Below are 27,768 nucleotides of genomic sequence, written 5' to 3'. Positions count from 1 at the left end.
CGCACATTCCGCTTCTCGGCGGCCCAGGGTTCGCTGGCTCGGACCCTGGGTGTGGACATGGCACCGCTTGGCAAGCCATGCTGTGGTAGGCGTCCCACATATAAAGTAGAGGAAGATGGGCATGATGTTAGCTCAGGGCCAGGCTTCCTCAGCAAAAAGAGGAGGACTGGCAGTAGTTAGCTCAGGGCTAATCTTCCTCAAAAAAAAAAAAGGAAAAAAGAAAAAAAAATTTTTCATATAAAAAACACAGTACCAAGAAAAGGAAAAGACAAGTCAGACTGAGAGGAAATATTTACAAATCATCTCATAAAGGACTTGTATCTAGAAGATATTAACAGCACTTTACAGCTTAATAAGAAGACAACTCAACTAAAAAGTGGGCAAAGGATTTGGACAGACGTTTCACCAAAAAAGATACACAAATAGATAACAAGCATGTGAAAAGATGCTCAGTATCATTATGCATCAGGGAAATGCTAATTAAAACCACACTGATGTACTATTATACATTTATGAGAATGACTAAAATTAAAAAGACAGACTACAGCAAGTATTGGAGATGATGTGGAGAAACTGCAACCCTCATACACTGCTGGTAGAAATTTAAAGCGGGACAGCCACTTTGGAATACAGCTTCTTAGAGTTAAACATAAACTTAGTATAAGACTCAGATATTAAACTGCGAGGTATCTATCCAAGAGAAATGAGAACACACCAACACAGAGACTTATAAACAAATGTTCACTCCAGCATCACTGGAAATAATCCAAATGTCCATCGACTGGTAAACTGATGAACAAAATGTGATATTATCCATATAACGGGATACTATTCAGCAATAAAAAGAAATAAGCTATTCATACATGCTACAACACAGATGAAGCCCAAATGTTATGCCCAGTGAAAGAAGCCAGATGCAAAAGACCGAATATTATATGATTTCATTTATAGGAAATGTCCAGAAAAGGCAAATCTATAGACAGAAAGCAGATCAGTGGTTGCCTGACTGCAAAAGGGTCAAGGGGAACTTTATAGAGAGTTAGAAATTTTCTAAAACTAGATTGTGGAGATGTTGCACAACTCTATAAATGTACTAAACATCACTGAATTGTAGGCTTACAATGGGTGAATGTTATGGTACGGTAATTATACCCTAAAGCTGTAAATAAATAAATAAATTTTATAAATGTAAATAAAGGCAAATCTGGCTGACTTGATACAGCTGGTAAAGTTAACATATTTGCATTAGAAAAAACATTTTAACACATAAAGTATTTAGTTTAAATCATTAGATGAAAAGGCCTTACCACAGGCAATTTAACAATTCTAACAATACCTATTTCAGTTCCTTATTTTCACATTTGTCAAACAAGATCATGTTACTCCACAAAAATTCACAATCACCTTAATAAGAGCTTTCTTGGTGAGCTTCTGGTTAACTTCAGGCTTATTCATTATGTTCTTTGCTCTATGAGCATATTCCAACGTACTCAGAGTTTCCTGCGATGAAAAGAAAAGGCCAGTTAGTGAAGATATTATGAGAATAATATAGTTTTGGTATCTAACATGTACTAGATAACTTAAAAATAATAATTTATGGTTGTATAATCTAAAAATCTACCAAGACTACTAAACCCAACCTTTAAAAAGGAGGTTGTTCACACGACTTACAAATAATGTACAACTGAAATTTCACAAGGTTGTAAGCTATCATAACCTCAATAGAAAGTTAAAAAAAGCTGTCGAGCGGTTAAGTGCCCACATTCCGCTTCGGCGGCCCGGGGTTCACCGGTTTGGATCCTGGGTGCAAATATGGCACTGCTTGGCACACCATGCTGCGGTAGGCGTCCCACATGTTAGCTCAGGGCCAGTCTTCCTCAGCAAAAAGAGGAGGATTGGCAGCAGTTAGCTCAGAGCTAATCTTCCTCAAAAAAAAAAAAAGTGGTTGTTCAAAACACCATTATCTTTTTTTCCCTTCTCTTCAATTTTCAGGATCTTTAACCTTATGATAATTTATCTAATAATTTGTTACTTTAGATTAGCCTTAAAACTCAATGAATTCCATCAACTGATAAACAAAATGTCCTATATTCATATAATGGAATATTATTTGTCCACAAAAAGGAATGAAATATTGATACATGCTACAACATAAATGAACACTAAAAACATTATGCTAAATGAAAGAAGCCAGACACAAAAGAATACTTATTGTGTGATTCCATTTATATGAAATGTCCAGAATAGGCAAATCTACAGACTAAAAAAAGTAGATTACTAATGACCTAGGGTTTGGAGTGGGGTCAGATGAGGAGCAATTGCATGGGTTACAGGGTTTCTTTCTGGTGTAATGAAAATGTTCTAAACTTAGATTTTGGTGATGGTTGCACAGCTCTGTGAATACAGTAAAAATCATTGAATTATACACTCATAATGGGTAACTTTTATGGTTACGTGAATTATATCTCAATCAAGATATTTTTAAAAAATGAAAGGGGAGTTAGAGACTTTATAAAAGCTTTTGTAACTCCATTTAAAGGAGATGATCACAATAAAATAAGAGTAGATTTTACCACCTTTGTTGCTTCTCTTGGTTTTCCCACCTGTTCTCACACATCCAACCCATCTTCAGTGCTCTCTAAGCAGCCTCTACGAGTATTCACTTGACCCACTTCAAGAACTCAGTTAAATCTCTATACCCCATGTAACCATCCACTGCAAATGACCACAGCAATTTTCTTTGAACACTGTGGAAAAAGCCCTTAAGTAACTGGCTTTTTAAGATTAAAAACTCTGCCAGGAAGGAGAAAGGGAATTTTTTCAGTGGTATCCTCCTGTGTGTCCATACGCAATGTCCAGATTCTTTTTACTATAGCATAGAATGAATGAAGCCAGTTAATGAACTTTTAAAATATGTGACAGCTAAATTAAGAATTACAGCTTATACACTTGCAGATACCTTTCAAAGGGCTTACCTCAAGATTGAGAGACGCAGGAGAAATTGTTGCAATTATAGATGTTTTTGTACGTCCCCCAAGAGAATCCTGGAGGATTCTAGTTAGTTTAGATTCTCGATAAGGAACATGAGGTGTTCTTTCTACAAGGGCAGTAATAACCCTTCCCAAAGTCAACAGGGACTGATTGATATTTCCAGCTTCCCGAGCTCTCTTGTCAACTGCTCCAGAACGGCCAATGTTTTCACTTCCTGCAAGATCAACCTTGAATTATAAAAATAAAAAAATAAAGAAAAATAAGTTGTCAGTCTATTGGATTTGGACTCGAAGACTTTCATTTTCATATTATACATATTAAATAGCCAACAAAATAATTTTTTTATAATTAACAACCTACCACAAAGCTAATAACCCAGTGACTACAAAAATATTGCCTAGAAGTACAAAATTTCAAGCAGCTCTATGAGGTGGTCAAGAATGAAACAGAATACAAACATCATACGAAGCAGCAATCCCACTTCTGGGTATATACCCAAAGGAAATAAAATCAGCATCTCAAAGAGGTAACTCCAGCGCCCGGCCCCATGGCCGAGTGGTTAAGTTCACACACTCTGCTTCGGTGGCCCAGGGTTTCGCTGGTTCCAATCCCGGGCACGGACATGGCACCACTTATCAGACCAAGCAGAGGCGGCGTCCCACATAGCACAACTAGAAGGACCCACAACTAAAAATACACAACTATGTACTGGGGACTTTGGGGAGAAAAAGGAAAAATTAAAAAAAAAAAAAGAGATAACTCCATTCCCATGTTCACTGCATCATTCACAATAGCCAAGATATGAAAACAATCTAAGTGTCCATCAATGGATAAAGATGCAGTATATATCTACAAGAAAATATTATTCAGCTACGAGAAAGAAGGAAATCTTGCCATTTGCAACAACACGGATGAACCTAGAGGATATAACACTAAGTGAAATAAGCCAGACACAGAGAGACAAATACTGTATGATCTCACTTATATGTGGAATCTGGAAAAAAAAAAAAAGAAACTTGAACTCACAGAAACAGAGTAGAATAATGGTTACCAGCAGCAGGGGGGTGAAGGATAGGAGATGCTGGTCAAAGGGTACAAGCCTTCAGTAATAAGATGAATAAGTTCTGGGGATCTGATGTCCACTATGGTGACTATAGTTAATACTATGCTGAAATTTGCTAAGAGAGTAGATCTTAAGCATTCTCACCAAAAAAGGGTAACTATGTGAGGTGATGGATGTATTAATTAACCTGACTGTTGTAATGATTTCACAAAGTATACATATATCAAATCATCACATTGTACACTCTAAATATATAATTTTATTTGTCAATTATACCTCAATAAAGCTGGAGAAATAAACAAAAAGAATGAAACAGTGGTATTAAGGTAGATGCTTACCAAGTTCAACTTTCCAATTTTAACAAGCTCTTCTCCATCAATTGTAGTTTCTTTCATATGTATTGTAACAGAGAAAACTGAGTGGGAACGACTAGAAAACAAGATCAAGTTGCCCAGTCATTATAATGCAAAATATTATTTGCTTTCTATAAAACAGTGAAAATAGCAAAGAAAGATCTAAATCCACAAGGGTAGAGATAGTATGAGACAGGAGATAGCGATAAGATTTTGGAAGACAGAGGGTGGACAGAATAATGCTTACATTTTTGCTTTCTTATACCTGCTGCCTATAGGAGATCCCAGTAAGAAGCTACCTGAAAACAACCTAAAAGACTTAGAACTAGAATCCTCAGGCACCTCTGAAACCTGGATGTGGGGTGGGGTTGGGATAGTTGCCTGGTGTGTAGGAGGGGAAGGCTTACAATCAGTCTTCCTATTCATAAGAACCCCTTGAGGGGCTGGCCCTGTGGCCGAGTGGTTAAATTTACACGCTCCGCTTCAGATGCCCAGGGTTTCACTGGTTCACATCCTGGACGGGAACATGGCACCACTCATCAAGCCATACTGAGGCAGCATCCCACATAGCACAACCAGAAGGACATACAACTAGAATATACAACTATGTACTGGGGGGCTTTGGGGAGAAGAAGAAGAAAAAAAAGAAGATTGGCAACAGATGTTAGCTCAGGTGTCAACCTTTAAAAAGACCACTTGCAATATGTCATTACCATAAATTTAAACCGGACCAGGTAAGCCACTAGATTACTCTCCCTCGATGTCAAGTGTTGTAAAAGTACATTGCCCTGCTTTGAGAATGTCATCATAAATAGGTAACTCCTTCCCCTGAACAGCAGAAATAGTAAACAGCAGGGATTACCGAACACTACAAGAGAACCACTGCTAGACTATAAAGTGTTCCAAAGTCTCCCTTATGCTATACACTGACATTTGGCTTTTATCTGAGGGATACAAAATTATATAGTTATCTCTCCTTTCTGTATCAATGACATTTGTTGAACATCATTAAGTCTGTTAATGTCATTGATGGCTGATAAGGAATATAGTAATTTTTAGTTTTATTTGTACTTTTAATGTTACTTAGAAAATTTTACAATAAGTATCATCTTTACAAAAATTATTTAAAATTACAGAAAAGGGGAAGGCCACAAGGAAAACTATGAACATAAACTATAGATCTGAATTATACTATACAGCTCATGTTTTTCTACCATTATTTACCCATTCCTAATCCAAGATTATGGAATTAATGCAATTAAGCATAGAGGTCAACTCTGATTTTGGAAAACTGAACTACACCATAAAAAAAGATCTTTACTCCAGTCTGCATACCAAAAAAAGGAGTCCTAAATTACACAAATTTATGGAATAATAGGAATTTTACACTTCAGAGAAAGGTATTTAGAAAAACGAAACTTCACCTAGTCTTAAGTTCATTCCTCTGAATTCTATATAAAATTAAGTTATAAACCAATCGTAGAATTAAATTTAACTTTTTAAAATGGGAAACCAGGGGCCGGCCCCTTGGCTGAGTGGTTAAGTTTGCGTGCTCTGCTTTGGCAGCCCAGGGTTTTCCCAGTTTGGATCCTGGGCATGCACACGGCACCACTCATGGAGCCATGCTGAGGCGGCGTCCCACATGCCACAACTAGAAGGATCCACAACTAAAAATACACAACTATGTACCTGGGGGCTTTGAGGAGAAAAAGGAAAGAGTAAAATCTTTTTTTTTTTAAAAAAAAGGAAAACTATTATAGGAAAATTTAATTAAAATTATAAAATCATTCATAATGCTATGATTTTAATTACTTTTATGTTATGTTCTTTTTTTTCTTTCTTTAAATGCATACCTATTTTTTATAGAGCTGCAATTAAGTTGTTACAGCATAGCGTAAAAATTTTCAACTATAACGGAGCAAAGAAATAAGATCTAGCCCTAATAATCTTTGTAGCTCAGGAAACTCATATTCAGGTAAGTTCACTTATTTACTCAAAGTCACAGTCTAGTTCTGCAGAACTAGAACTAAACACAAATGTCTAACTCTCAATCCACAGCTCTTTCAATTACACTCTGATGTTTCCTTCAAAGACCAGCAGAAAAAAAAAGATCAGCTCTGACTTGGTAAACTGCATTTGTAGAATTTGGGATTCATCCTATAGGGGGTGCTATCAAATATGCCCCTTTCTCCCCTTGAAAGCCAGTGTTAATGACCATCTGTCTTCCTACATTAAAATGAAGCCATTTGAAAAAAAAAAAATCACATTGTACAACCTAAATATATACAATTTTTGTCAATCACACCTCAATAAAGCTGGAAAATAAAATAAAATGAAGCCATTTGACCTTCTAATCCTTATTAAAACTAGGGGTCTTCAGACTGTGTTCTAAGTATCCATGGGGCTCCAAAAAAGTGCTCAGATAAAATGTTCATAAGGCTGAGACAAGCCTCTGAGCATCCCACCCCCCAAATGAACTAATGAAGCCACATTTTAATCTGGGCTCCCATGTACAGTTTCACTTGGGAAAAGAAAATCTTAAAAAAAAGTTTAATATTTCTGCTCAAGTTCAACCTGATTTGTTCTCCTTTCAACATTCTTCCAATATTGGTGCTCTCCCTATAAATCTCAAGCCAATTATTAAGGCACACAATCTACCATACAATCTAGGTATGTGACTCACATACGTTGACCCATCCCAAATTTGACTTCCCCTAAGTTTGTAATTCTTCTTAAAAAGAAAATGATGGAGCCCAAGTGGGGGGCAAGATGACTTTCTTACCTAGAGTACGCATTCATCAAAGTTGCTGCAGTTGTCCGTTTTGCCGCCCCCTTCTCCAAAATTTGATAGACTTCATCCTTGTTGTGTACTGTAATTTCTTCCAAACCTTTGATTATCACTCCTCTCTAACCAAATATCAAAAAAAGTACCCCTTAGATTGGTAAAAATACATATATACTGACTTCTCAAAGCATCACACATTACAGTTTGCAGACATTTCGTTCTCAAAGACTGAGTTACCTTGTTACGGGGATCATCAAACATCTGTAGTCTCTCAGAAACATCAGAAGATGGATTAAGGAGATCAAAAAGTTCTTCATTATAAATTTCCAACAGAGATACTTTGACGGAAAATTCAGTACCATTATCAGTAAGTTTCTCAAAAATTTGATGAAGAGTACGTGGAATTATACCAGCCAAGGGATCCTGAAATTATAATATTAATAAGGACTAAAAAGAAGAATGCCACTTACTGTGGCAGTTAAAAATATACAACCAGGGTCTCCTTTATAGTGTATTTAAACATAAGTCTGTCAAAACAAGTCAAAAAAAAAAAACTAACCTAATGTTAGAGAAGTAATTTACAGCAAGTCACTTACGAGTCTGTTCAACAGTAATTCTTCTTTATACCTTCCATAAATCTGTCATATCTGTCAGCCGCTTCATGCCTGAGCATTACACAGAAACTCACTGAACCAGCTGCGTATAAGGCCAACTTCAAGAATTCTTTCCAATTTTTCTCATGAGAACACAACACCACCATTTTAACAAGAAAGATGGCCCACCTAACAATGTATTCCCTAATTCTGACATAAAACAAGGTTGTTTCTCAAATGTCTAAGTATCTTTAATAAAATTGTTACGAATCTCTAAAGTTTGAAAACTGTACTTTAAGCCTATTCTGTATCTCCTACGGTTACAATTCCATAACTTTATTATCCATGCATAAAGTTAATGCCTCAACTATGTAATCTCCAGATAAAAGGATCTACCTAAGTGTTAATAATTTGGAAAATTAACTTAGTCATTAAACTCATTTAAATTTAAACACATTTGTGTAGATTCTTTGTGAAATGTACTATCTGCTTTCTACAATACTCAACAATATGGTGATCTTAATTTCTTGAACACTCAAGGTCATCACTAATAAAGTACTATACTGCCCCTTTATGCTAAGTTCATGGGACTCCCTCCCTCTCTGCAAAGTCTACCCCTTCAAGCCCTACTCACGTTCCACTTTTCCACAATATTCTGCTCCAATTATTCTGTCCCCAAAAGACTCCTCTCTTGTCACTTAACTGTGCCATACGTGTTGGTCCTCTCTCTCCCAATGAGACTGTATGTTTCTTAAACAGAAGCCATACCATATACTCTAATTTTACTATAGCAGTAGTTTTCTTAAAGTCATCTTTGACATGGGTACTCTGATCTTCTCCATTTTAAGACACAGGCCTTTTACCAAGTTTTATTCAGTTATATGCAGCCACTTCAGAGACAGAAGTCTGTTATAAACAACAAATACCTCCTCCCAAGTATACTCTTCATTAGGTGACCTTTCACCTTCCATTGTAAAGGTTTTTCCAGTGCCAGTTTGGCCATATCTGCAAAGATTAACAAAAGTGTTCAATGAAAAACAAATACGTGCATCTAAACCTTTTCATCAATTTGAAAAACAGTGTTTCACTTACGCAAAAATAGTACAATTATAGCCCATAATAACTTCATCCAGAATTGGACAAACAACACTTCGGTAAACATCAATTTGTTTAGTAGATGCTCCAAAAACCTATCAAAAAATAAATAAATAAATCAAGGCATTTCTTCAATAAAATCTTCAAAATTACTCACTTTAATAATTTTGTTTTTAATATATTGACTCATTCAGCCCACTAGAAACCAAGTGACCACTCAAAGAGTCAACTGAAATTTGTAATTGTACACTAGAACCTAGAGGAAATATGTATACCAGGATAACTTTACATTAGTAAATATTAAAGAAGGAGCAGCATTTTAAGAAGTCAGTACCATATCAAACGTGTATGTTTTCCTTGAGCTCTTATCTGCCAATCCTCCAGTTCGTACACTAACTTCTTTTCGTACATGATCACATTCTACTACAGAATGGGCGCTAGCTTTCCGCTCTGCCAAATTAAATGGTCTACAAAGAGAAATACACAAAGTTATTCAAGAACTCTTGGTTATCAGGTTACTCATGACATTTTCATTAACACCTTAGACAGAACAATGTGAAGTTTTGACTACACTGTTGGCGACAGGGATTAAATGGAGACTAAATGATACTGCTAAAGCAGATAACAGGATTTTAAGGGTTTCAATTCCCAGAAATAAAATTAGGTTGTTGTTTTTTAGTTTTCCAAGATATGTAAAACATTACAATTCTGACAGTTTCTTGGAGTAGATGCTAACAGAATTAGCTTGTAAAAAAATGTCAAAGATTTTTTAGAATTCTATTTCCACTATTCTTAGAATCTGATTCAAATAGGCTATAATGTAGTAGAAAGAACATGCCAAATTTGTGCTCAAAATACTAACCTGCCCTTGGGTAACTGGCACAAAACAAAAAACAATAAAAAGAATTAAATAACTAACTAATAACACTGAATACTCACTATGTACCAGGTACTCACTGTTCTAAGTGCTTTATATGTGTTAACTCAGTTTGTCCTCACAGCACTGTGAGGTCTGGTGAGGAAGAGAGACGTAAAACAAATGATTATAAGAAAGGTGATGTATAGAAAGGGTATGTAATGGGTGCTGTAGGAACACACAGCAAAAATTCAACACAGTCTTGATCCGGACAGGGAGGGGTGGGGTAGGCTTGGGTGGTGGAAAAGAGGAAGTAATCTGCCAAGCTAAATTCCTCCTCAGGCATTTCAGTAGGGCAAGGACTCTAGACCCAGTCAGCTTGGGCAATGCAGGCCTTTGTGTCTGTTTCTTCATTTGAAAAATGGGGCTAGTAATAGTACCAAGCTCACAGTGTAGGGAAAGAAATCCTGTTATTCTACTGTTTCCCCACTGCCTACTATTATGCTTAGCACACAGTAGACACTCGAATATCTGTTAAACTACAGTGCTTAATAAACGTCATCTTAAGGGGAATGAAGGGAAAACTAAGAAGAACCAGAGTCCACAGAGAAGCATCCATAAGATATTTACTATACTTAATACACGTCTAGGCCAAAGGGAAACATGCACTCTTGACCTGAGTTCATCTTTCCCATTGAGTATCACACATTATAGAAGAAAATGCTAAATAGGAAATTATCCTTCCCCTCATCACTAGACAAACCAAGTTGCTATTTATTTTAAAAAGGATACCTCAACGTCCTCGGGCATGCCCCACTCCCTAGCATATTTTGGGCTGGTCTGAAGACCAAATTTGTGATCCCAGGAAATTTAACTCATCAACTCCCAGGTAATATCTGGTAATGCTGTCATTTGGCAAATGTGCTCAAACCTACACAATGCACATACCCCACAGTAAGCACTATTATTCAAAGTTCAACAAAACTAAGTCAGAACCAATTTATACTGAGGTAGGCCGAGAGTACCAAGTGGAGTGAACTGCTCTCATGTGGTTAAAACTTTTCCAATTAGTCTATTATTCTCAGCATCCTAAACTACTCTCTTGCCTAGATGTGATTAAATTACCAAATGAATATCATTCAAGTTTTCAGGACAAAACAGTAGAAATTCACACAAATCACACATTCCTAAAAGTTATCAAAACTCCCAGAGAGGAGCTTTAGGGACTCTGTACTTTCCTATCCAGACTTCTCTAACTAATTAGAAATTGCAAGGTTTCTGCTGATGACATTAACAAACCCATCAATTTGTTGACCTCACTACAGTTATATTAAAATTCAAACAACCAACATGGTGAAGGAAAGAAGATTGAGCATTTAAAAAAAAAAGTCCCGGGGCTGGCCTGTGGTGCAGCGGTTAGGTGCGCATGTTCTGCTTCGGCGACCCGGATTCACTTGCTCGGATCCCAGGTGTGGACATGGCACCACTTGGCAAGCCATGCTGTGGCAGGCATCCCACATATAAAGTAGATGAAGATGGGCGCGGATGTGAGCTCAGGGCCAGCCTTCCTCAGCAAAAAGAGGAAGATTGGCAGGAGTTAGCTCAGGGCTAATCTTCCTCAAAAAAAAAAAATTAAAAAAAAAAGTCCTGTCCTGTGGAGAAATGCTAAATTCATTCATTCATTCATTCATTTCATACATATTCATCAAGTACTTATTATGTGAGAGACTCTTCTAGATACTGGGGATATAGTAGTGAACAAAACCAAGTTTCAAAACAAACAAAACATCCAACTTCCTATTCTCAAGACACTTTTAATCCTAGTATGTGTGTGCTGGGGGTGGGGGGCCAGGAAGAGACAACAACCAAACAAATAAATATATTAGGTGATGATAAATTAGAAATGAAAATAAATAAAGCAAACTAGGAGACAAGAAGTGATGATGAGGGAAAATAAGTGGTTGCTACTCCTATTTTAGAGGGATCAGGGAAGGCTCCTCTGACAAAGGTGACATTTAAGCAGAATCTAAAAAGTGAAGGAGCCAGCCATGGAGTTATTTTGGTGGAAAAGCTTTCCAAGCAGAGAGAAATTTCAAAGGCCCTGAGGTCTCATGGTAGATTTGTTTTAAAAATTGGGTGGGGCGGGGGGAGGAGGGGAGGAGCAGGTAGCAGGGGAAAGATAGCCCATAACTAGATCATGCAGGGGTCTGGAACCTTCAACCTGTAGGCCAAATCTGGCCCTTGCCTTGCTAGAGACCTAAGAATGAATTTTACAATTTTACAGAGTTGTGTAAGAAAAACCAGACATGGAGTGCTCGGTGGCAGCAGCACACTGGCAGATCCATCCCACCACTTAAAATCTGCAAACCTTGGACCACACACAATCTTACTGATTTCAAGTAAAAGGTGCCCAGCAAAACAGCAAGCACCAACAAGGGAGTGACCCTTTGCTGATAAGGATACCAACTTTAGAAAAATCTTTTCAAGGATAAAGAAGTTTGCATCGTCTTGTAGTGGGGTAGTGAAACACTCTCTCCTCAACAAAGCAAATTAGAAGCAAAATCTTGAAGAGATTTACCTTCAGCTTATTTGGTGACCACCGTTAATAATTAAAATGCTCTTAACTCGAATAACGAAGTCTGAAGTCTTTATTTTCCAAGTTGTCCTTTCTCTAAAATATCCTTTTGCTGATTTAATACAGAATAACAATTCTGATTTCCATTTGGTAACTATGGTGTCATACTGGGTTACTGTTTAAGGAAAGTTGGTCTGGGTCTTTTTAAAAACACAACTATATACTTTTAAATATACGAATGACTCAGATATGTTAAGACCTAAATTGCCTAAGCACCTGTCTAGATTAAAATGCTAAGAATAACTTAAATCCAAAAACCTTTATATTTTCTTAATAGAGCTTATGCCAACCTGTACAGTATACAAAGGGGAGGGGTGTTTTGTGTATTTGTGTGTATATGTCTGTGTGTCATTGTAGATACACATATCAAAGCCTATTTCCTTACTAAAATTTCTCTCTCTCCATACCATCAGTTCCTCAATTCCAGAAGCTATACCTTTATCTTGAGCTGTGCATAGTAGAATAAAAAATTCTCTTCATATAGTTATTGTACAAGTAAAGAACATCATAAAGATTGTATTCATTGTAATCAAGTAATGAAGTTATCTCTTCTCTCTTGAAATCCTGCTGACCTCTTGGGCTAACAAACTGTGCCAATTAAAAATTTTAAACTGAAAAAAGAATTAGAGAAGAATACGTGCCAGACCATATATGGCTTGCAAAGCCTAAAATATTAACTATCTGTGCTCTTTACAGAAAAGGTTTGACAACCTTGAAGGGCCTCTTAAGTTGTTTATTTACTAAAGCTTAGGGACATACTTGCACTAGGAAGTCTATTTGAAAAAGAAAAGGCTAACCTGAAAAAGAAAAAAAAAAAATCTCTTTATACTAAAATTATTGTAAATATTAGACACAACCTAAGCACTTTTTATTAAATTTAGATAAAGTAAAAGAAATGTCTTCTAAGGTAAGGCTTGAAGTGTATGGGCATAATAAACACGAAGTTCAGGGTAATGTTTAATTCTTGGGGTGGAGGAAGAGGGATGGGGAGGAATACAGCGGGCCTCCAGCTGTAATGATTGTTTTGTTTCTAATCTGAGTGATGGATACACAGATGTTTGTTACATTGTTCTATATAACTTTTCATATATTTGACATATTTTGTAATTAACAATAAAAAAGAAATTAAAGAAAATAAAACCACATAGAAAGGTAATATTACCTCGCTTTTTTAAATGACCAAAATAATCTAAAAACTTGCATTTGTAAAACGGGTCGTTGATTTTTTAAAAATCTTCAAAACAAGCAACTATTAACAGAAGCCCTACAGTGCAACTGGTAATTGGTTAGACTTAAGGTTACCACTAAATTTCCTCTCTGGCGCCTAGTTTAGAAAGCTACCTATTACCTTTGGTACCTATAATTCAAGTCACCAAGTTGAGTTAGCAATAACCTAAGAAAGTTTGTTGATACATTTTTAAATAACCTTTTAATTTCAGAATACCGTTTGGATTTACAGAAAAGTTGCTGATAGTTGGAGTTTTTAAAACAACAGCAAGAAAAACAGACACAAAACACACACCAGTAAACTGTTGGAGGGCCTCTAAAGAGCTGAATAAATCAATCTCTAATTAAGTAATAGCTTGTACAAGTATGTTCTTCCTCTACTGGCCCATTTTAAAATTGGGAAGTTATTTGGAAATCAATCAAAGGAGAGCCGAACACCTCCACCCACCCACCCAGAAAAAGCTGTCTTCTTTGGTCTAAGGAAGAACAAATTGTAGCACAACCAGTTAACTGCGCTGGCTTAAGTTGTCTCCTTGGTCTTTTAAAAACATAAACTCACTCTATAACTTAATTTTTTAAATTTCAATACAGTGATGTTTACATGTTTAGTCGCGATTAAGAAAATACTGCATCTAGAATAAAGAGAACAGGTGATTAATTACGTTTTTAGAGGTGCTGGAGAGGATGGTAACCCCAACACAAATGCTAAAACATCTGCAAAGTAGGTATGAAGTCTTATTTCCAAACCGACAAACTGCAGGGAGTAGCATATAAAAGTGACACCTACATCTTCGACATTAGTTTAAAAACGCACTTTTCACTAAAGAATGGCGATCAAACTCCCCTTCTGAATAGCACTTTAAATTGTAACCTCCAACACAAATATCCTTTCTTCTGAAAAAGACACTAATTTACTCCTCACAGCAAGCCGGTGTCACTTTCTCGAACAGGACACGGGCAAGTATGAAACGGGAAGGTTTGGTCCCCTCGGAAATGGCAAACCGAATCCCTCTCCTCGGACCGCGCAGGAGGGAGCCCAGCAGCAAAGCCCGGCGCTCGGAGCCCTGCCAGTCTCGCCCTACCTGCATCTCACCACCACCTGGATGTTCTTCCCCTTCTCCTCTTTCTTCTTCGCGGACGAATTGGGCTGGGACGCCATGACGGGCCCCGCCAAAAAATCAAGGCCTGGCCGCGGACTCGAGTGCCGAGTGGCGAGGAGGGGCGCGGCAGCCGGCGCCGGCCGGGACGCCCACCTGCCCCGCCGAGTGCTGGTCTGGCCGCGGGAGCCGCCGCAAGCAGCTCGCTGTCCCCTCTCTCCACCGGGGGCTCTGACTGGCCGCGGCGTCTGTCCCGCACCAGCTGGAGCCGTCGAATCACCAATCTCGTCTTCGACACACCAATCTCCTCTCCGGCCGAAGCCCAAGACACCGAGCAACGACTCGGCGCCTTAATTTGAAAAACGAGCCGACGCGCCGGGCCAATTGCAGCGCGGCGCGCAAGGCACCATGGGACGCAGTGTCCTCACCAGAGCCCCGCCCTCAGGGCGTGGCCCGCGGGAAAGTAAAAAGCTGATCTGTCGGGGCCCGCCTGGAACTCGTAGTACGGTGGGAGAGACGCGGGACTAAACAGTGTGACGCTTTAAGGTGTTCTTGCTCAAGTCACATGACGTGTCTAGACCAAAATTTCCTCATCTGCAAAATGGAAATAATAGCAAACGCCTCAGAGGGTTGTGTGAGAATTAATAAGCTAATGCAGGTAAATAGCTTAGACTAGAACATGTAAGTGCTCAGGAAGGCTGGCCGTGATTATAATCATTATTAGAGAATTGTGAGAGTGCTATGGAAGCACAGAGGAAAGAGGTCAAAAGCGAGCCCCTTTCTCGGAGGCAGCGTTCACAATACTCTTGAAGAATGATTAGGAAGTGTTAAGAGATACGGCTACCGCGAGTACCAAATCGTGATGAAAGGGACATTGTCATTTTTAGGATTCTGAATTTATTTATCCTTTACCTGATGAGAGGTCGTCATCGCTAAACGATTCCAAGCAAGAAATCAAGATCAGATTTGCCTTTTCGGACAACCGTTCTGCAACGACTGATGCAAGTTCAGGGAGCGCTTCGCTACATCTCCGTGGCGCAGCATCCAGCCGGCGTCTCAAAGAGGTTGCGCAAACGCCCGCCGCCATCAGCCTACAAATCCCAGCAGGCAGCGCTCCCTGGGTCCCGCGTGCGCTCAGTGACCTTCGGCTGTCCGTGGGTATACAATAGGCATCTCAGCAGTGCCCAGGAAGACTCCGCAGCTTTGCGTGTGGGTCCTGGGTCCAGGAAATGCTAAATCAGCGGCCTCTTCTGTAGTGGGCCCTGGGAGCTGCGCTTCTGGGCCACGCTTAGCCGACGGGAACGTAGATATCATTTTAGTTTTTTAAGTAACAGCCGAATGGAAAGCTTTCGGGCTCCCTTAGTGTTCGTCCACTTAGTAACCTCCTACATTCCGCCTGGGGAACGTCTACGTCTGCAGCTCAGATTGCTGATCATCTCCGTTCTGCATAGTGCTGATCATCTCCATTCTGCATAGCTAGATGTCTACTGATATCGCCTCTTAATGGGCTCACCAGCATCCCAAAATGGACCTATCCAAAACGGAACTGTTTATTCCCCTTACCTCCGCCCTAATCTGTCTCATGCAGACGCTTGGCACTAACCAGACCTTTGATTCCTCTGTCTTCTATGTTCACTGCAGTCCTGTTGGTTTTATCTGCCTACCTCTGCCCACCACTCTAGCCCAACTCTCTTTTATCTCTTCCCTGAACAACTGTCCTTAACCTCCTTGACAGGTCTCCCGGCTTCTGCTCTTCTCCTCTCCCCACCGCATTCACTGACCAAAGGAAGGATCTTTTAAAAACGAAACAGGTCATGGCCTTCATCTCCTTTTTAACCTTACAGTAGTTTCTCATTGTACTTAGAATAAAACTCCAACTCTTTACCATGTCCTGTAAGGCCCCCATGTTCTGGCCTTTGCCTATAGGTACATACCAACATCAACTCCAGCCACTATTCACATAGCTCGCTACCATGATCCAGAGCTTCTAAGCTCCTTACTGCAGCCAGGCCTTTGTATTTGCTATCCCGTTTGCCTAGGACTCTAGTCTGGCCCTTTGCATGGCTTACCCTTTCTCATCCTTAAGATCCCAGCTCAACTTTCTCTTTTAAAAGGGCTTTCCTGACTACTCTATACAGCATATTCCTCCTATAATTTTCTGTCTCTAGACCCTGTTTATTTCCTTCACAACAGTTACTAAAATGGGTAATTACTTTGTCAGTGTACTGTCTATCCACCTTGCTAGCATGCAAGTTTCATAAGCGACTGATTGTCTTGTTCAATGTTGTTTTCCCAGTGTCTTGAACAGAGCCTTACACAAAGTAGTCACTAAATAAATATATGAGTACCTGAAGGAAATTACTTAACGTCTCTCAACCTTGGTTTCCTTATTTGCCAAATGGAGATAACAATGATTACTGTTATTGTGAGGAATAGAATAATAATGTGTATAAAGTACCTAGCACATAGTAGGCCAAAAATGTTAATTTCTTCTCCTTTTCTTTCTCATTAGCAAAAATCTAAACAATAGTTACATTAACAATCATTTGGGTTGATGCAAGAAATTTGAGTCTCCATTTTATGAGTTACAGCTACCATTTGTCTAGGGCTACTGTGTGTCAGACTCTGTGAAAGGCTTTGTGTGCATCATTTCATTTTATCTTCAGAACAACTCTCTGAAGAAGGAACTGTTATTTCCCACTCTTTTATCAACAGACAGGCCAAGTCAGTCTACTGTCTGTAGTCATACAGCTAATAAATGGCAGAGAAGGAACTCAGAATCTTTTTGATTCCAAATCCCAGGTTGTTAACTGCCATCCCCCTCACCTAATTTTTTCATGTGCTCAGTGCACCTGTACCCACTTTCATCATGCCCTTATTGAGCGCTTACCATGGGCCAAGCAGTGAAGAGATAGGCTGAATTATAGTTCCTGCCCTCAAGACTAAATCTCGTGGAGATGGCCAGGGTCTTATGGACGTTTGTAAGAGTTTTGTTACACTAGGCAAGTGGCTGACTCTGATACGTTATTTTACACTGCCCCTGTAAGCTCAAACTACTCAAGCTAGTCAACACTTCTCTCTTGAAAGTCTGCGCATGATCAGAAAATCTTTTTAGCACTCTAACAATAGTTAACCTGGATTCTACCAATGCAACATCATTGACCATGTTCTTGATCTGACATTTCTCTTTCAAGAGTGTATTTCTTGTATAAATTATTTTTAATTGATTTTTATTTTTCTTAAAGTAAAACATAGACATCATTTTAAAAGTTAAATAGTTCTGAGGGCTTATAACAACAACAAAAAAGATATTTCCCTGCCTTATCTGCCTAATCCCTCCAGACTTCCACTCCAGAAACAACCACTTTCAACTCATTTTAGCTATTTATTCTAGCATTTACTCATCTCCATTTTTGTAAGAAATTTGTATATACTATTACCTTTTGATTAGTCAATTTTAAACTTTATTTCTTCATTTCCTCTGATGAAGGATAAGATTTAGTTCTCAAACTTTACCATCCCCTCTGCTTTCCCTTCCCCATACACCCAATGTTACAATTTTTGTTAAATAAAAAATCTGTATTTAGGTTATTATGCCTATTCATAGCCGAGCATTTCAGTTTAGTGAGATTATATTTCCTTTCTTACTTTTTGTCTATCCTGAAGTTAATAATTGCCCACTTTTGTTTGATTACTTTTTGGTGGTACTTTTCCTAATTCTTTCTACAGCTTCCAGTAGCCTCTTGGCAAAATATTCCACCAATACAATCACATCAGAAGTCTTTCAGTTTCAAGTTGTTTCTAATTGGATTGCTTACTCTCTAGGCCTGTAGTGCACTGCCATCCTAGGGTTTCCCTTCGTTTTCATCCCAGGAGTTCCTTTTGCCTATCTCCTGGGTTGGATATCATGTTTTTCTGGATCTCACCTGTGTACTCTTCCTTCGTTTACTTCTTTATTTACATGGAGCACATCCTCCTGTAGCTTCCTGAGAAAAAGTGCAGAGAAGATCAATTTCTTGGGAACTTTACTTCAGATTTTTTCCCAAGGGGTGTGGTTGGTTTCCTATGGCTGCTGTAACAAATCACAACAAACATGGTGGTTTAAAAAAACAGAAATTCTTTCACAGTTCTGGAATCCAGAAGTCTGAAATCACTTTCACTGGGTCAAAATCAAGGTGTCAGCGGGGCCAGATTCCCTCTGGAAGTTCTAGGGGAGAATCTGTTCCTTGTGTCTTCCGTTTTCTGATGGCTGCTGGCATTCCTTGGCTTGTAGCATATCACTCCAGTCTCTGCCTCCACGCTTCCTCTTCTATGTCAAATCTCCCTCTGCCTCTCACTTATAAGGATATGTGTGATTACATTTAGGGCCCACCTATGTAATCCAGGATACTCTCCCCATCTCAGGAGGTTTGACTTAATCACATCCATAAAGTCCTTTTTTGCTGTATAAGGTAACATTCAAAAGGATTAGGATGTGAGCATCTTGGGGTGGGGGTGTCTTATTCAGCCTATCACAGGAAGGATGTCATAAAAACACTTTATTCTGATGTCGTGCTGTTAAATATCTTAGTCTGTGCTGATAAAGAACCTGAATTTATATTCTAATGGATTAAATAAAAGAGCTTTGGTTAGCTGATCAAACAAGCCAATGCAAAGATCCCAAGCAAAACTAAATGTAGCTATACTCTGTTCTCTATCAGAGATGGAAGATTTCTTTTTCTGTGTGCTGTCATTTGGGACTCTAGCTGTCAATGGTTTTATTGCATAGCCTGTTTTTATCCATCAGAAATGCAATCCTCCAATATTTGTATAATTGTCAGGGTTGTATAACTTGGTTTCGATACATGTGGGAAGACATAAAACATGGCTAGAGTAGGAGATAGTGATCATTCATTAATTACACTCGTTAATCACTTCAGAAATAACTAAACTTTGGGCTTTGAAAAACTCTTTTACTGATTAAAATAATCAGTATTTGTTCCACAATCAGTATTTATTCCACAATCAGTAAATTTAATCTACAATCAGTAAATTTTCCACAAATACTTTTAAAATCTCAGCGTGGAGATACTACCTCACGTCCATTAGGATGACTATATTGAAAAAAAAACAATGGATAATAACAAGTGTAAGGGAATGGAGAAACTGGGACCCTCACACATTGCTGGTGGGAATGCAAAATAGTGCAGCTGCTTTGCAAAACAGTCTGGCAGTTCCTCAAAAGTTTAAACAGAGAGTTACCACATGACCCAGCAGTTCTACTCCTGGGTATACACTCAGCAGAACTGAAAACAAATGTCCACATAAAAATTTGTACACAAACGTTCAATTGCAGTATTATTCATAATAGCCCCAAAGGGGAAACAACCCATAGGTCCATCAACTGATGAATGGATTAAAAAATGTGGTACATCTAAGCAATGGAATACTTACTATTCCACAACAAAAAGCAATGAAGCATTGATACATGCTACAACATGGATGAATCTTGAAAAGATTATGCTAAGTGAAAGAAGCCAGACACAAAAGACCACATATTGTATGATTCCATTTGTGTAAAATGTTCGGAATAGGAAAAGCCATAGAGCTAGAAGTAGATTTATGGTTACCAGGGTCTCGGGGAGGAGGGTTTGGGTGAGGGGGTGAGTGCTAATGGGATTTCTTTGGGGGATGATTAGAATGTTATGGAATTAGATAGTGGTGATGGTTGTGCAACCTTGTGAATATACTAGAAACCACCAAGTTGTACACTTCAAAATGGCAAATTTTATGGTATGTGAATTATATTGCAAGAAAAAGTTTCAGTGTTATTTTTGGTATTTGAAACAGAAGTAGTCTCACTATCTTCTCTCTGCAGTGATTAATTTTTAAATACAAAAAGTGCTTCTGGCAAAAGAATAACTCTAGACGCAGCCCTTATACACTTCACAAAAATTAACTTGAAATGGATCACAGACATAAATGTAAAATGCAAAACTATAAAACTCCTAGAAGATAACATAGGAGAAAATCTGGGTGATTTTGGATTTGGCAATTACTTTTTAGATACAACACCAAAGGCATGATCCATGAAAGAAATAATTGATAAGGTTTACTTCATTAAAATTAAAATTTTTTGCTCTGTGAAAGACACTGTCAAGAGAATGAAAAGATAAGCTAGAAATGAAAAGACTGGGAGAAAATATTTACAGAAGACATATCTGATAAAGGACTATTATCCAAAATATACAAAGAACATTTAAAACCACAGAAGCAGAGCGTGCTAACTTAACCACTCAGCTACAGGGCCAGCCCCAGGTTTAATGTTTTTATAGGTGTGCTCTGCTTCAGCAGCCCGGGGTTTTGCCAGTTCAGATCCTGGGCGTGGATATGGCACTGCTCATTAAGCCATGCTGAAGCGGCATCCCATGTGCCACAACTAGAAGGACCCACAACTAAAAATATACAACTATGTACCAGGGGGCTTTGGGGAGAAAAAGGAAAAATAAAATCTTTAAAAAAGAGAGATACCACTAAACATCTATTAGAATGGCCAAAATCTGGAACACTGACAACAACAAATGCTGACAAGGATGTGGAGCAACAGAAACTCTCATTCACTGCTGGTGGGAATGCAAAATGAAACAATTTGGAAGAGTTTGCTGGTTTCTTAAAAAACCAAACATATTGGGGTCAGCCCAGAGGCACAGCAGTTAAGTGCTCACGTTCCACTTTGGTGGCCCAGGGTTCACTGGTTTGGATCCCAGGTGTGGACATGGCACTGCTTGGCAAGCCATGCTGTGGCAGGCGTCCCACATATAAAGTGGAGGAAGATGGGTGCGGATGTGAGCTCAGGGCCAGTCTTCCTCAGCAAAAAGCAGAGGATTGGCAGCAGATGTTAGCTCAGGGCTAATCTTCCTCAAAAAAAGAAAAAAATCAAAACCCAAACATACTCCTAACATGCGATCCAGCTATCATGCTCCTTGGTGTATACCCAAAGAAGTCGAAAACTTATGTCCACACAAAAACCTGCACATGGATGTTTACAGCAGCTTTATTCATAATTGCCAAAACTTGAAAGCTTCCAAGATGTCCTTCAGCAGGTGAATGGGTAAATAAACTGTGGTACATCCAGAGAATTGAATATTATTCAGCACTAAAAAGAAATGAGCTATCAAGCCATGAAAAGACATGGAGAAAACTTAAATGCATATTACTAAATGAAAACAGCCAATCTGACAAGGCTACATACTGTATGACTTCAACAATATGACGTTCTGGAAAAGGCGAAACTGTGGAGACAGCAAAAAGATCAGTGGTTGCCAGGGTTTAGAAGGGAAGGAGGGATGAATAGGCACACGGAGGGTTTTTAGGGCAGTGAATCGTATTTAATAGTATAATATATATATTATGCTATTATAGTATATAGTATATAATAGTATAATAATACTGTTATAATATAATATAATGGTGGATACATGTCATTATTCATTTGTCCAAGCCCATAGAATGTAAACAAGAGTGAACCCAAATGTAGACTATGGACGTTAGGTAGTAGCGATGTATCAATGTAGGTTCATCAACTGTAATAAATTTACCTCTCTTGTGGGGGTTGCTGATAATTGGGAAGGCTATGCATGTGTGGGGACAGGGAGTACCTGGGATATCTCTGTACCTTCCACTCAATTTTACTGTGAACCTAAAACTGCTCTTAAAAAAATAAAGTATTTAGGGCCACCCTGTGGCCTAGAGGTTAAATTCATCGCTCTCTACTTCAGTGACCCAGGTTCAGTTCCCAGATGAAGACTTACACCACTCTATTAGTGGCCATGCTGTGCTAGCAGCCCACATACTAAAACATAGAGGAAGATTGGCATGGATGTTAGCTCAGGGCAAATCTGCCTCAACAAAGAAAAGAAACATATTTAAAACTTTGAAAAAAAAACATGATTCTGGTTATTTCACATGGCTTTATTTCTACCTTGACAAACAAAAAAGCATTTTTTTTAAGATTTTATTTTTTTCCTTTTCTCCCCAAAGCCCCCCAGTACATAGCTGTATACTCTCCGTTGTGGGTCCCTCCAGTTGTGGCATGTGGGATGCTGCCCCAGGGTGGCCCGATGAGCAGTGCCATGTCCCTGCCCAGGACCCAAACCAACGAAACAGTGGGCCGCCTGCAGCCGAGCGCGCAAACCCAACCACTCGGCCACAGGGCCAGCCCCACAAAAAAGTATTTTTAATAGGCATCCTACTATCCTAGTGCAGAATTATATTGCATTGAAAGATAAATTCATGTTTTGTTCTCCCCCTATTTCCTTCCAGGCAGGTTGCTAGGCATTTTTGGAGAATAATTGAAGGATGACAAGTGTTTGCTACTATCTTGGACTTCCTATTTAAAACCTTCCTAAGTTATTAGTAATCTGGAGAATTTAGTGTTTTATATAATCCACTAGCTCACCAACATTTGATTTTCCACAGTAATTAGTTTATACTCATGATTATTATTATGATTTTTATGTCCTTAAAACTTACCCTAATAACTATTATAGCAGATACGATTTTTCTACCACAATTTTGGGTGGTGTAAGAAATATCACATTACTTCATTTTATTTAAATTATATTAAATGTGACCCCAAGTTCCCCTTCCACCTGGAAACTTCAATCTTGATTATTATTGCAGATCCCGCCACACTCACAGTATGGGATACATAAAGGTCCATGGCTTTCACACAGAAAAACATGTGGGGAGAGCCCTCTAGGTTCTGATTCATGTGGGTTACTTTCGAGATGCCTATTGTGCAACTGCAAGTAGTAGCCCCTAAAGACTAGGAACTCTGCTTCTTTTGTGCCATCATTATGGGCATGTTTGCCCGGGAAGTTTGAAGACTCTGTTTTCTATGTTCTGGTGCTGCCAAGAAGTCCAAAGCCATTCTGATTCCTGATCATTGGTATGTGGCCTCTTTTTTCTCTCTCTGGAACCTTAAACAATCTGCTCCTTCCCTTGTGTGTGCCGAAATTCTGCAATGACGTTCCTTAGCGTGCGTCTATTTTCATCCACTGAGCTGAGCATTTGGTGAATCCTTTCAGTCTGGAAACTCATTTCCTTCAGTTCTGGGAAACATTTTTGAATTATTCATTGAACATTTCTACTCGTTTTTTCTGTTCTTTCTTTCTGGAACTCTGATATGTGGATAATAGATTTCCACCATCGAGTGATTACTATTAATATTTTGATGTACTTTCCAGTTGTCTATATGTATATTTTTAATTATTGAAATCATAATTAAATATGCAGTTTTACATCCTGAACTTTTATTTAACATAACTTAAGCATTCTCCCAAGCCCTAAAAGTTTATATAAACATTTTTATTTGTTTGATCTTTGAAGGCTCTTGAGCAACCTCTAAGCACTTCTTTAGTAAATAGAGGCATACTTGACTTTAGCTATCTTTTTCCATAGTTGCTAGAATCATGTTAGGTTCTATTGTTACACGTCTGTGGGTATGAACGCCAAAGAGAACAAATAGCAAGTATGTCTGCATTGTGCTTATAAAGTGAGTGAAAAACACAGTTCATGAAGTGGTCATAAACCTATAAAGAAGAATCGCAAAGTAAGCATTGAGTTTCCCCAAATCCAAATTTTGGTTATCGTTTTTAGTGTTTCAATAGTAGAATCTCAGTAGCAAAGAATAGTTGGGAGAGAAAGGGAAAGAAGAGGTTTCCGGTTCTTTGGCAATCTGTCAAATCCCGGAACATGCCAGACTCTCCCTGCCCCAAACCTTTGTGATCGATGCTTCCACTGTCTGGAGTCTTTCCCTCACCTGTTCTTATAAATGGCTCCCTCTTACCTTTCAAGTCAAAACTTAAATGTCACTTCCTCAAAGAGACCTTCCCCAACCACTCCATCTGAAGCAGCCCCCAAACCCTCCCACGAAATTCATTTATTTAGAAGACGTTGAAATTTTACTCTCCAGGTTTTTCTTTCCTTGTCATATCTCCTGACCCTTTCCTAAAGACCGAAGGCATCCAGGAGAATTGGGGTCCTTCTAGCAGGAAAGCAAAAAGAAAAAACAATATTCAGTGTTTGTAACTTTTAAACTAGGCTCTTAAGGGAAGAGAAGAGCCCTAAGGAAGACAGTGACAGAAGGAGAAGCAGATGACTGGCCCTCCACGACGTTCAAACTCTGGTTGAGAAACTCCTGGCTGGGACATTGGATGGAGAGAAAGGATGTAGGAGGAAGAATCTGATGGAGGTCAGGGGCTATAAAAAGAAAGAAAGAAAGAAAAAAGATAGAGGGAGGGAAATCCCAGTAGGAGATCTGGTGGAGAGTTACTTCCTGAGAAGGGCCACAATAGCTGGCTCTCCATTGATGGCTGCCTATGAGCCCAAGCACTTAACCCTATGCTCTGAGCTTTTGCTCAGCTTCCACCTAAATGGTACCATCTGCACATTCCCGTTGTCAACAGCCCAGGACATCCATCAGCTCCCTTAAGACAGATGGTGAGATCTTTGCCACCTCCCCAACCCAGGGGGCAGTATTGATGATGGAGGAAAAGTCCCAGAACTGTTACTTGGGTGAAGCTAGACAGCAGGAAAATCTATCCTGGTTACCCTAATATTACTTAATCACATGTAATTACTTTATTTAAGTATTTTTTTTAAAGATTTTATTTATTTCCTTTTTCTCCCCAAAGCCCTTCAGTATATCGTTGTATATTCTTAGTTGTGGGTCCTTCTAGTTGTGGCATGTGGGATGCCGCCTCAGCATGGCTTGATGAGCGGTGCCACGTCCGTGCCCAGGATCTGAACCGGCGAAACCCTGGGCTGTGGCAGCAGAGCACGTGAACTTAACCACTCAGCCACAGGGCTAGCCCTTATTTAAGTATTAATTTACTTGTTTCCCTCTCTCACTATAGTGTAAACCCCATAAGAATAGAAACCTGGTTGCTCTTTTTTCTCTGGTGTATCCTCAACATCTAAAGCAAGGCCTGGGCTCATATTTGTTGAATGGATAAATCAACAGTAGTCTTAACTGGGAAAAATATGAATTATAGATTTTTACATTAATATTTCAAGTACTGTCCATAAAGTGACTCAAATTTACCTTTAAGGACTAGCAAGTATGAGTCATTTAGGAAAACTCCTCACAAATTTATAATTAATAAATTACTTATCTATAAACATTTTTAAAAATTCATGTAGCTTTTAGGTATTTTATTACCATAGCACTATACTTAAAACCAATATACATTATAAAACTTTTTATCATGGAAAATTTCAAACATGTGCAAAAGCAAAGAGAATAGTATAATAAATCTCCCAGGCACCCATAATCCAGTTTCAATAATTATCAGTTCATGGCGAATATTGTTTTATCTATACTTCACCCTCTTGCCTCATCTTCCACTAAATTATTCTGAAACAAATCCCAGGCATCATATTATTTCAGTATATATCTCAAAGGACTAAAAAAAAAAAAAAAAGCCACAACCACTAACATACCCCCAAAATAACATAATTACTTAATATTATCAAATATCTAGTCAGTGTTCTTGCTTTTCTGATTGTCTCATAAGTGTTTCTTTTTCACATGCGTCCGTTCAAACCATGATTCAAACAACCAAACATCATTTGGATAATATATCTCTATCCTTTTTTTTTTAATTCTTCTCCCCAAAGCCCCCCAGTACATAGTTGCAGATTCTCGCTGTGAGTGCCTCTGGTTGTGCTGTGTGGGACACTGCCTCAGTGTGGCCCAATGAGGAGTGCCATGTCCACACCCAGGATCCGAACCGGCGAAACCCTGGGCCACCAAAGTGGAGTGCGCAAACTCAACCACTCGGCCATGGGGCCGGCCCCGCTGTCTTTTATTATTTTGCATTTTTGAAGGTTATCTTTATTTGAAGATTTTCTTGAAGTATTGCAAACAAAAAGAAAAATAAGTATATAGTTTAATTCATTTTCAAAAACTGAACACACCCAAGTAAAACACACCCCACAAGCCCCCTTTATTCTTTCAGTCACTGCCACCCCCAGAGTAACCACTAACCAGACCTCTAATACTATAGATTAGTTTTGCCTGGTTTACAACTTTATATAAATGGACTCATCCAGTATATCCTCTTTTGGGTCTGGTTTCTTTCACCATGTTTGTGAGATTCATACATATTGTAGAGTGTAATTTTTGTGGATTTTTCATTGCCACCTATTTCTCCAGCTTACTTTTCCTGTGCATTTTAGTGTTGATGGGCATTTGGATTGTTTTTGGTTTGGGACTATTAATTAATTGTGCTGCTGTGAACATTCTAGTACATGTATTTTCGTGGGTGTATGTTCACATTTCTGTTGGGCATATACTAGAAGTGGAATTTCTGGGTCATTGCATGTGCATATGTGCAGCTTTAATAGATACTACCAGTTTTCCATGGCTTGTCTGCTCTCATGCCATTATCATATTATCTCAATTACTATAGCTTAATAGTAGTTCTTAACATTTGGTGGTTTAAGTATTCCAGACTCTTCTTCAAGATTGGCTTGGGTCTTCCTGGACCTTTGCATTTTCATATAAAATGTTATAAACAGCTTGTCAAAGCTCATCAATTCTAAGTCCCCTTTAATCCATAGGTTTCTCCTTCCTCTCCTTTATATTTTGCAACATATTTATCAAAGAAATAGGGTCATTTGTGCTGCAGTGTTCCAAATATTCTAAGTTTTGCTGATTGTATCCTTATGGTGTGATTTAACATGTTTGTCCCCTGTATTTCCTATAAATGGTAGGTACATCCAGAGGCTTAATCAGATTCAGTAAAACATGCATTCAGCAAAACATGCATTCAGCAAACAAGCATTAACTAAGCACTGTGCTTCCTGCCAGGCGAGATACAAGCATGACTAAGACGTCGTTCCTAATCTACTGCTTCTTTCAAGTATGGAAGGTTAAGGTTCAAATAAGTGCCTTTAGAGAGTGGCAAACTACTCTGGCAGCTCAGATCAGAGTGGCTACTTCCAATGGGGTATGTGAGGAATGGAAATGAAGGAAAGTTTTGTAAAGGCAATGCCCTCTCAACAGGGCTTGAAAGTCGCTAGGGCAC

General features: G+C 38.7%; 1 protein-coding gene across 1 annotated transcript in view; it reads right to left on the bottom strand.

Annotated features, from left to right (window-relative positions):
* The window catches only part of KIF11 (kinesin family member 11), a 47,457-nt gene extending 32,484 nt beyond the window's left edge, over nt 1–14,973 (bottom strand). The window contains exons 1-9 of the mRNA XM_046655179.1: nt 14,681–14,973; nt 9,215–9,347; nt 8,878–8,975; nt 8,712–8,790; nt 7,430–7,615; nt 7,190–7,314; nt 4,393–4,483; nt 2,976–3,218; nt 1,405–1,500 (exon numbers count right to left, since the gene is read on the bottom strand). Coding sequence (XP_046511135.1) covers nt 1,405–1,500; nt 2,976–3,218; nt 4,393–4,483; nt 7,190–7,314; nt 7,430–7,615; nt 8,712–8,790; nt 8,878–8,975; nt 9,215–9,347; nt 14,681–14,757 — 1,128 coding nt within the window. The 5' untranslated portion in view covers nt 14,758–14,973. The remainder of the gene's footprint in view (nt 1–1,404; nt 1,501–2,975; nt 3,219–4,392; nt 4,484–7,189; nt 7,315–7,429; nt 7,616–8,711; nt 8,791–8,877; nt 8,976–9,214; nt 9,348–14,680) is intronic.
* Between the last annotated feature and the right edge of the window lie 12,795 nt (nt 14,974–27,768).

The sequence above is a fragment of the Equus quagga genome, chromosome 2 (genome assembly GCF_021613505.1).
Source record: "Equus quagga isolate Etosha38 chromosome 2, UCLA_HA_Equagga_1.0, whole genome shotgun sequence".
NCBI classification, from domain to species: Eukaryota; Metazoa; Chordata; class Mammalia; order Perissodactyla; family Equidae; genus Equus; species Equus quagga.
The sequence above is the reverse complement of the archived record's forward strand: the minus strand, read 5'-3'. Positions and strand labels throughout refer to the sequence as shown.